The 10451-nt window shown below is 47.7% G+C and overlaps 1 protein-coding gene across 1 annotated transcript; it reads right to left on the reverse strand.

Annotated features, from left to right (window-relative positions):
- Positions 1 to 235: 235 nt before the first annotated feature.
- Positions 236 to 3913, reverse strand: LOC144612941 (serum amyloid A protein-like). The gene is made up of 4 exons (XM_078433287.1): positions 3794 to 3913; positions 2995 to 3086; positions 943 to 1081; positions 236 to 540 (listed from the first exon to the last, which is right to left on the reverse strand). The coding sequence occupies exons 2-4, from the start codon at positions 3083 to 3085 to the stop codon at positions 378 to 380; spliced, it is 393 nt and encodes a 130-aa protein (XP_078289413.1). The 5' UTR covers position 3086; positions 3794 to 3913; the 3' UTR covers positions 236 to 377.
- Positions 3914 to 10451: the final 6538 nt, after the last annotated feature.

Here is a 10451-nt window from a genome sequence, read left to right on the forward strand (position 1 = left end):
AAGGGTCTGGACACAGAAGAACCTGGAGAGAGCACCAGGGCAACCAGAGGGGAGTGGACAGGGCAGCAGATCTGATCTGGGAAGGGTGGGTGCAGGGCGTCTCCTCTGTGTGACACTGACATGGTCTCCCCCACACCAACCACACGGGCACAGGCCCGGCCTGCACCTGGGTGTCCGTCCATCACCCCTGGGAACGAACAAACTTACAGTCCTTACATCAAAGAATAACACACACTTTTCAACAATCTCGTAAACATTTATTAGACAACTGTCAGGTGCCTTCCATCAGCCTCTGTGGACAGAGAACTCAATGATTCCGCGTCCCTGCCCTCAGAGGGCTCCCAGCCCCTCTCCTGAGTGCTGAGCAAAGAGGAAATTCAGTACTTGCTAGGCAGGCCATCAGGTCGAAAGTGGTTGGGGTCTTTGCCGCTCCGGCCCCATTCATTGGCGGCCTGGTCAGCCTTCGAGTCCTCTGCTCCGTGGCCGCTGCTTCCGTGCCTGAAAAAGTCTGTGACTCTCTGAGAATTCTCTCTCAGGTCGCTGGAATGGAGGAAGGCAGGTAGGAGATCAGTTAGGGAGCTGATGAGGAATAGCCCCTTCCCCCATCTCTCTTCTTTGCAAGGGAGAGCTGACTGGAGCCAAGGAAAGAGGGAATAAAACACTGACCCCCCCAGCCCAGAAACAGAGCATCTCAGCCCAGGCTGATCCCTTACTGGGTGAACAGCACCCATAGGGGGAGGGTCGGGAATCACCCATTCCCACTGGCCTTGCTCTGACCCCATCAGCCACTCACGCCAACACTGGGCGCAGAGGGGATGGTGGGCAAGAGAAGGAGGAGCCACAGTGTCTACAGGAGACTTCTCCAGGGCTTGGCCCCTCCTGGCTGTCCAAGGCAGCCAGGCTCAGCTCACCCAGCCCTGCATCCCCAGGAGCCTGTGTTACCTGATCACTTTGGCCGCCCAAGCGCCCCCAGGTCCCCTCCGTGCGGCATCATAGTTCCCCCGGGCGTGGAAGTATTTGTCTGCACCTATGTAATTGGCTTCTCTCATGTCAGAGTACGCTCTCCACATGTCTTTAGTCCCTGGAAAGGAAAGCAAATGATGAGATGAAGGTGATCGTGTCTTGGCAAAATAGAGGAAAAGACATTTTCCTCCCACCGATTCTAAGATCTCAGTCTTTGACAAAATCCTTGGAGAGGATGTTGGCTGGGATGAGTATTCCTTTACATTTCACTTCCCTGGGTGAATGTTATGAGAAGCACCCTTGGTGCGTTTTATTCTGCTTGATTCCATTCTGAGTACTGTTGCTACTTTATGTTTGGCTGTGGGATGTGTGTGAACAAGAGGTGGGATGGTCTTTAAAGGATGCTTTGTCCTGCGATGACCTCTACCTGGACAGACGCAGGGAACCCTGTGACTGGGGCATCAGAACAAAGGCAAGTCAGAGGGAGGCTGCTGACCCAGAGGGCTCCCAACCAGGTCAAGGGGAGAAATTCATCCCTGTGAGCAGCTTGAAGACAACTTGGTCCTAAGTATTTCTGAAAGTCTGGGGCATGTTTGGCACCCAGGCAACTGTCAGAAGTCAACCAGCAGGTGGTAAAGGGGAGTTCTCCTAGAGAGATTTACAAAAACAGGTCATCAGACGCAGAAAAAGTACAACTGGTCCCTCAGCTCTAAAGTCAGTGTCCTCCCAGTAAATGCAGGAGTATATTGCCATCCGCAGGGTGGTTATGCAGATGTACTGAGAAAAATGCGCGTATAACTTCTAGAAGATTGTAGGTGTTCAATATGCTATCACTTCTCTGGGCCTTCGGAAGGCTGGGACAAAAACAGTAAAGCGACTAAGCTAAGAGGAAGATCAGACAGTCACAGACTGAAGGAATCTGAGCAGGCTACATAAAATGCAGACCCTGAAAAAGTAATGTATGGGGTGCCTGGGTGGCTCAGTCAGTTAAATGTCCAACTTCAGCTCAGGTCACGATCTCACGGTTCGTGAATTTGAGCCCTGCATCGGGCTCTGTGCTGACAGCTCAGAGCCTGGAACCTGCTTTGGATTCTGTGTCTCCTCTGTCTCTGTTCTCCTCCCCTGCTCCCACTCTGTATCTCTCTCAAAAATAAATAAACATTAAAAAAAAAAAGTAATGTAGTAGGCAAAAGAGAAAGACCTAGTGTCGAGTGTAATCATAGTTTATGTAATATCCATGTAATGCCTCATCTTCATTTTATGTGTTTATTATTTCTACTGTTTAGGATTCATTCATACATGTAAAGCTCTTAGAACAGTGCCTGGGACAGGCTGAGCTCAGCTACTGTTGGTTGTAGTTACTAAGAGCACAAGTTTGATGCACCCACTTCATGGCTGAGACACAGCAATGAGCTGTCCCCGGTTTCCCACTAGGTGGCAATGGAGTCCCAGTTGTGAGTGGGGAGCAGGCGCCCTGGACCCCAGATGTCTTCTGCTCTGCTGCAAGTTAAAACCCAAAGCTTATGTGACCTTCGTCCTGGGGATCCCCATGGAACAGTGCAATGCTGGCCAGAAGGGCCAGGGCTGGAGGGATAGGACACATGTCATTTAAGGGGAAAAACCACCAGTAGAAAATAAGCTCTAGACATCTAGCGCACAGTAAAATGAAGGCAAATCAATACCGTATCATAATTAGCAAACTTGCTACAGTCTAGAACTTAATTATCTCAACTAGTAAAGGGAAAGGATAATTTTGTCACGTGATAGAGGTGCTCTCTATAGCCACAATGCCAATCATATTAAGTAAACAAATGTGTCATTAACATGCATTCACCTTAAATATACACAAAGTTATAATGCCAGATGTGGTTCAATTGTTCAAAAAAGCCTGGGAAACTGCTATCTTGCAAACCGTGCTGCTTTTCTTCCCACTTGTGGCCTCTGCCCTGTGGGGATGTGGCCTCCACTGTGGTCAATTCTGGTGGGGGGCCAGTTGCTGCCTTCCCCGGACCGCCATCCTTTGGTCCTTACCTTGACCAGCTTCCTTGAGGAACGTGAGCCATCTTTGGCTGCTGACGCCCAGGACCAGGGAGCACAACAGGATGCCCACGAAAAGCTTCATCCTGTGGCAGAGTCACAGAGACACACAAGGAGGACACACTTTTGGTTTGGTTTGGTTTGGGGTTTTCGGGGGGAGGCACGTGGACCCACACCTGTATCTCACCTATTACCTACACCTACTTATTATTAGATGTTACCGATATCTATTTATCTATACACATACCTGCATATATACACACATATGTGTACGTATACACCCGTGTATATACACATGTGTGTATAAATGTAGGTAGAAAGAAATAGGCAATGTGTATACACATATATACGCAGGTGACACACGATACATAGAACAGAGGGTCCAGTTCTCCGTTGCCATTTGCCCCATAGGAATCCCGGTATGAGAGATCGCGCTGCGCTTCTAATATAAACCACTTGCCATTTCAGTCATCCCCTAGGAGCCCTGAAACCCGCTGTCCGGAAAGGTTCCAAAGAGGCCTTTGGGGATTTCGTGACCGTGTACCCATCTGTAAAATGAGGATTGTGGGACATTGCACACATATTTGCAGAACGCCTGCTCTACCCATCCGTGACTCCCACAGAGAAAGTACACGACCAAATCCCAATCCCAGAAAGTATTCACATCTGGAGAATTCAAATTGCCAGGAGAGTAGATTCAGGAAGGAAGCAGAGAGTGAGGACACAGCGAAAGAACGCCTTCGGGTAAGAGAATCTGCAAAGAAGGAAAGTGTAGGAAAGTCTAGCACCTCACCTTTGGCTGTCCCTTCGTGCCGAGGCTCCTGGTGAGGCTGAGCTGCCCGTGTCTCCTGCCTGCGAGGGGGGCTGGCATTATATATACTGACACTCTGCTAGGGGAGTGGGTGGGAAAGCAGGTGTGAAGCAAAAACACTGAGATTTGGGAAATTCCTTTTGGCCAGCACACAGCATCCAGAACATCAGGCTCCTCCTTCACGCCCGTCTACTTTCCAAGGTTGTGCAATCTGGCAGCTTTGAGGCGTGTAGCAAACTTGGAAATTTCTGCCTGTTTCCAGTGTCACTCCTGGTAAGAAAGGTTTTCTTCCCCACACAACAGTGCATTGAAAAATGCTGTGCAGGGTAATCAAAATTAGAAAGGGGAATTGATTGCCCGAAGAATGAGAGAACACAAGGCAAATGGAGGAGCAGCAGGGGCTCCATTAAAGGGGTGGCTCAGGATAGAGCTGGGACCCCAGGGAGCAGGAGTTGGAGAGGAAGGACAGACAACCAGGAAAATGGAGCTTCCAGCACCCAGTGGGTGCACTTGACCCTGATCAGTTGCTATGGAAGCTCCTAATGGCAGGTTACAACTGAGGAACTGCAGTGTAGAAATGTGATAACAGTGTCACATGGCAAGGATGCATTATAAAATGGTCAGGAAAAGGGCATCTGGATGACTGTGTCTGTTAAGCATCTGACTCCTGACTTTTGCTCAGGTCATATCTCCTGGCTCATGAGTTTGTTGAGCCCTACATTGGGCTCTGCACTGACAGTATGGACCCTACTTGGGATTCTTTCTCTCCTCGTCTCTCTCTCTGCCATTCTCCCTCTCTCAAAAATAAATAATAAACATTTTTAAAGAAGTGATTAGGAAATAGCCCACCAGCTGCTAAGTTTTCAGACTAGAAGATTCAGGAAGGGTGCAGAAAAAGCTGGGATGCTGCCCAAGATGGGCGGTTGTGATGATACAGCTGTTTCAGCTGGAAAAGCAGGACTGGGCTTCACTGTGGGAGTTGCGGAAGATTATGCTGGGAAAAAATTGCACACAGGCGTTATTAGCCTGGTGGAGGCCATGGTCCACTCACCAACCTACCCATCACTGCCCCTTCACGAGAAAGGGAAAGTTTCAGGTCATTGGATTTCCCTGGAGATGAGAGAGTTATGGATGTGTAATGTGGCAGCAATGATGGGGGACCTAGAGGATAGACCTGCATCCAGTGTCTTCCTTACAGTGGGCTCCAGGGCTGGACACCTGAGGACGGTAGTAGGGCAAGGAAGGCCCCTGCCAGGGAGCGCCAGCTCAGGGGTTCTGCCCCAATTGTGTCTGGGAGAAGAAGTATATGAGCAGACACTGGAGATGCTAGGGCCTCCAAGATGATGCAAGCAAATCCTGGAGGCTGGACAGCGCAGAGCTGGGAAGATGGGAATTACAGACAGGAAGGAGGTGGGCCCCGTGTCACCCAAAGTCACCCAGAAACGAAGCAGGATGTGGACCTTGGATTTGTTACAGGACAGGAGGAGTTCTGAGCAGGACGTGGCAGAGGGGAGGCTGACCCAGGACGAAGCAAATCAGGCAAGGACTGCACTGGTGTGAGGATATCACTGTCTTAGATTGGAGCCTGCCACTCTGGGAGTGATGCCTCTCTCTGGGTCTGGCGTTATGTTAATTCTTGCAGATACAATGATATGAATGTTGTAAGGCAGACAACTGTCAAAGGATCTCTCTGTCCCTGTGGTTCTCTTATCCAAGGCAATGCTAAGTGACATTTAGATATTCTGCGTACAAATCATTACCTGGGAAAGGTGGGGTCCATGAGCTCTGCCCAGGCCAGGACCCTCAGCAGCTTTGGCTCCCTGGGTCCTAGGAGTAGACATGTGGGGAGAGGGGCAGTTATCAACCTTCCACAGCCCTTGGTGACAGGGAACTCGGGGGCCGCTTCACAGAGGAGGCCATGTGATGCCCACACCCCTCCTCCCACATTCCCCAGGGCAGATATCCTGGTCCAGTGATCACCCCTCTGACAAGCCTTTCACTCCCTTTGGGGCCATTCCGTGCTGGAAAGCCACTGCCCACTTTCCGACATCATTCAAGTCATTGCTTTCTTTGGTAGAAACATTGCAGAGAGAGCAAGGACAACAATGTCTAGACACGGAGCGGGGCCCCTCACAGGGACCTGGGGAAGCACTGCAAGTTCTCCTCCTTTGTTACTTGTGTACTGTAGCTTCTTGGAGGGACACTCCGTTCCCTGCAAGGCCATGCTTACAACAATAGACAATAGTGGCAGGTGGCTCTTTCCCCTTGTGTCTCCTGCAAAAGAAAGCCGTCCTGGCATGGTGGTATGACACTCTCCAGGCCTTAAAGAGACACCCCCAAGTCTCCCATGAGTCCCTGCGTCCCAGCTTGCAGGGACCGTCTCCGTTAGGGCCCGATGTGCCAGCTTAATACATAGTGACAACCCCTTTCACTCTCAAAAGTGACCTGGTTTCCATAATACATTAGATGCTACCCCTCCTCTTTTGGCCACGTGTGACCAGGCTGTCGAGAGGCCTCAGACACCTCCCTTTTCTCTGTTACAATTAATTTAAGTGGATGAGAAGAACGCCAAGGCTATGAAGAGTCAGAAAACCAAAGTTAAAAAACAAGCCCCACAGGTACCGTGGCCAAGCATGGCATGTGAAGCGTAGGTCCCACACATGCAGGGACAGAGGAAGGAATGAGGAACAGTTTCATGAATTTAAAATGAGAAAGACAGTGATACCCACCTGAGATACTGTCGTGTTTTTGAGAAATAAAAATTTGGTCATTCAGATGATGAAAATATGTGTGGTTTTTATCTGGTCTTTCACAGTGCCTGCCTCCCAAGCCTTTGGAATTTCCTGAGTGTTGAGAGTGACAGTGGTGTCTTTGGTTAATGAGGTGATCTTTGGACCTCACTAAGGATGGGGGCTGATCACCAGGAGGACCAGCCATGTGATTAGAGGAATGGACCTTTCATTCCCTCCTCCTGACCTCCAGGCAGGGGTCAACGGCTGGAGGGTTCAATCAGTCACCAATGGCCAAGGATTTCATTAATCCTTATGCATTGAAGCCTCCATAAAAACCCAAAATGGCTGGGCTTGCAGGGCTGCTGGGGTTGGTGAACATTGGGAAAATGGTGGGCCTGGAGGGGGTGTGGAAGCCCGTGCTATCTTCCCAGTCCTTGCCCTATATATCTCCTCATCTGGCTGTTGATTTTCGTCCTTTTTCGTATCCTTTAATAAACTGGTAAATGTGAATAAGTGTTCTCCCCAAGTTCTGTGAGCCACTCTAGCAAATAATCGTACCCAAGAAGGAGTCACTGGAACCTCTGATCCAGTGGGTCAGTGAGAAGCACACATAACAGTCTGGGGTGTAGTCCTATAGGACTGACCTGGGGTGTAGTCCTATAGGACTGAGTCTTTAACATGTAAGATCTGAGCCATCTTTGGGAAGAGAGTGTCAGAATTGAGAGGAATTCTTGTACAACCTGTTGGGGTCTGAGAACTGCTTGCTGATGCATGTGGAGAACGCCCCCAAACACTGGAACTGGGCATGGGAGCCCTAAAAGTCTACCTCATCAGGTTGTGTCAGGGTAGAATGCTTAAGGCTGAAAAGGGCTTGGATTAATTCTGAACACTTACAAAGCACTTTATACATTGAACTCTTCTGGCTTAGCCAAGAAAATTCATAATCATTTATACTTTGCTGGAGACAGGAAGATTAATATAGTGTTACCAAGTCCACACATTATTAACACATTAATAAGTAAGATTACCAATCAGAGTTGCAGTTTCAATGATCTGGGTTTAATTTTTCAGGACACAGGAATATTCTTTCAAGTATGGGTATCTCTCAAGATTCCTTTGTTAGAGGGGTGCCTGGGTGGCTCAGTCGGTTAAGCATCCGACTTTAGCTCAGGTATTGATCTCACGGTTCTCAAGTTTGAGCCCCACATCGGGCTCTGTGCTGACAGCTCATAGCCTGGAGCCTGCTTCAGTTTCTCTCTCTGACCCTCCCCTGCTTGCATTCTGTCTCTCTCTCTCTCTCAAAAATAAATAAATATTTTTAAAAAATTTTTTTAGGAGAAAAAAATTGAGTCAAAAATTTCTATATATTTGCATGGGACCCTGACTCATTTATCAATTTGTAACTTAAAATCTTCATTAATTTGGGCGAACTATTGATGTGTACGGAGGTGTTTGCACATTTAGCGCTGTTGTGGGGGGGGGGGTGTTTATGTGATGAGAGACACAGGCACATACATGTAAATTATATGATGCATAGACATTTGCTGCTCTTCCTGATCTCAACACTGGAATCCCAATCAGGACAGGCACTGGGCTGTTGGTTTTTTCACCATTAACGCTCAGTGCCTAGGAAGATGCCTAGAATATAGTCAGGCTAACAAAACTTAGTTGAACAAACGTGTTTACTGAAGAGAACTTGAACAGTATTAAATAAGTATAAAGAGAAAAAGAAAAGGCAGTAGTAATTTCATCAGCCTGGATTGGGGGAGGGGGCGGGAAGAACCTCGTTAGATCCTCCACGTTTGGCCTCCAGGCTACTTTCTAAGTGTATGTACATATGTGAAGACATAAACTAAGACAGGGATATAATACTCGTCATTTTATATTCTGCTTTTACCCTGAACAACTTACTGTGACCATTGGTCCTTGTTACTACGCTTACCCACCACCAAGTCAGTGACAAAGCTGAAGTTCAAATCTGGTCTGCTAAGAGTGAGCATTTGGAATCTTAGCCATCTGCCATGCAGCTGCCACCTGAACTTGGCAGAATACAATAATTGTACAATATAATTTATTATTTTATTTTAATTCAATTCTAGTAAACATGCATGAACTTAAGAATGGCTCTCCCAGGGGAGTGATCCCTGCCAGGGAACACTGAGGTCTTCTGTGCCATTGCCTGCTCTGTTCCCAGGGCCTAGCTCAGTTCCTGCCACATACTGGGAGCTCATTCAAGAAGTAGTGGATAAGGGGATGGATGGATGAATGAGTTTTGCAAGCATCTTTGCTGACAGTGCAAACAGTTGGAGGCTTTTGAAGGCTCTGAGTTAAACCGTTTGGACTTTCCTAGGTCAAGGCCTGCATGGGAGGAAGGGAAGACTGCAGTGCTGAGTGGCTCCCTCTGAGGTTATGTCATTCAGGAGCAAGGCCCGTTGGCCAGCCTGGAGTTCTTGTCACTTTGCCCAGCTCTTTCAGGAAAGGGACAAGTGGGTCATTAACAGGAGGCTTTGTAAACATGTTTTAAACAGCATGGTTTGACAGGACTCCATAAATCATGAATTGTGTGTAAACCACACGTTTTTTTTTTTGTTTGTTTGTTTGTTTGTTTGTTTGTTTTTCAGAAAAGACCTGGATTTTCCTCCCCTAGTTACAGATTTCAAAAAGCAAACCTGGGAAATTAGAGAATTGTGAAAGAGCCCCCTTTGCACCTGAGTTTGAAAAGCAGGCTGTTGAGTGACACTTCTTCCCCGCCTCCCACACCTTGAGGCCCAAGAGGCTCCATGTACCCCACATCCCAGGGAGAGCATCCAGGAGGCAGGCCAGATCTGATGAGCCGCCATGATGAATAGGTAGCACTGAAGGCCTGGGCAATTGCCACCTCCTCGGCCACCCCTGGACCATATAGGAAAGGCCTGGGCAGGAGGAGAAGAGGCCCTCGGTCGCTCTGGGGGTCTGCCGGGAAGACCACTGAGGTTAGAGGAAAGGCAGTGACTGGGCCAGCTGAGGCAACACCTTTCGTAGAGAGGGGCTTGGAACATGGGCCACTGTCAGGACCAGTGGTGGATACACCAGCACCTCTTGGGGGAGGTCCTGCATGGCTGGGGGTGCTGGTGTAGAGCTGAACTTCACCTCAGGGACACTGCCGGCACACTTTGTGATTAACAATAAGTAAAGCCTATTACTTCTTCCTAGTCAATATAATGAGAGCAAACCTGTATAGGCTTAAATGGTATTGGTATATTTCATTATTTCTAAGATACGCATTTCTTGAGTATAATTTCCTGAAATTAGGACATGTCTTACATTCACTAATGACCAGGCAGCATTCATAAAATAGTTGTCATTGCTTTAGGAATCCATTTTGTGTATTTTTTTCCCCTTTTTTGCTTATACACAAGAGTGAAAGATATAAATGTGCGCCTAAGGAGGTCCAAAGAGTCTCTTTCAATAGGTATAAAATAAAAATGGTGAATGATAAGGAAAAATGTTACATCTTCACTTAATTAACAACACTTTTTTCTGGGTGGTTGATAAAAAATAATGCTTCTTTCAATCCATGGTGACTTGCACTCAGAGAAATGCAGTGTGCCTTTTCATCTCCTCTGTTCTCACAGAGTGCTCTCTGCAAACCTGACCCTCAGGTTACTCTGGAAGTTTGAAATATGTATTGCTTTCTCCCAAGGCTTCTCCTCAGAAACCGTACTAAGAATTTATGTACACTTGAGGTTTCTAATTTGCATTTCTATGAGAGAGAGCACAAAGCACTCCTAGAGAAAGTTACATATTTTCTGTGATAAAGGAAAATTTGGTCATTCTTTGTGTATCTTAGCAGAGATTTTGGTGTAGATTTATGTAGTCACCTCCGAGGGCCTCATTACCCCATTCTGCATATCAAACCCTGTAGCAAA

This window comes from Panthera onca, chromosome D1 (assembly GCF_046562875.1).
Source record: "Panthera onca isolate mPanOnc1 chromosome D1, mPanOnc1 haplotype 2, whole genome shotgun sequence".
Classification (NCBI taxonomy): domain Eukaryota; kingdom Metazoa; phylum Chordata; class Mammalia; order Carnivora; family Felidae; genus Panthera; species Panthera onca.

Excerpts from the sequence above, each read along its gene's own strand:
- LOC144612941 (XM_078433287.1), bottom strand. The coding sequence starts at position 3,085 with ATGAAGCTTTTCGTGGGCATCCTGTTGTGCTCCCTGGTCCTGGGCGTC. Across the intron at positions 1,082-2,994 it reads CCTCAAGGAAGCTGGTCAAG|GGACTAAAGACATGTGGAGA; the intron begins GTAAGGACCAAA and ends TTTCCTTTCCAG. Across the intron at positions 541-942 it reads TGGGCGGCCAAAGTGATCAG|CGACCTGAGAGAGAATTCTC; the intron begins GTAACACAGGCT and ends CCTCCATTCCAG.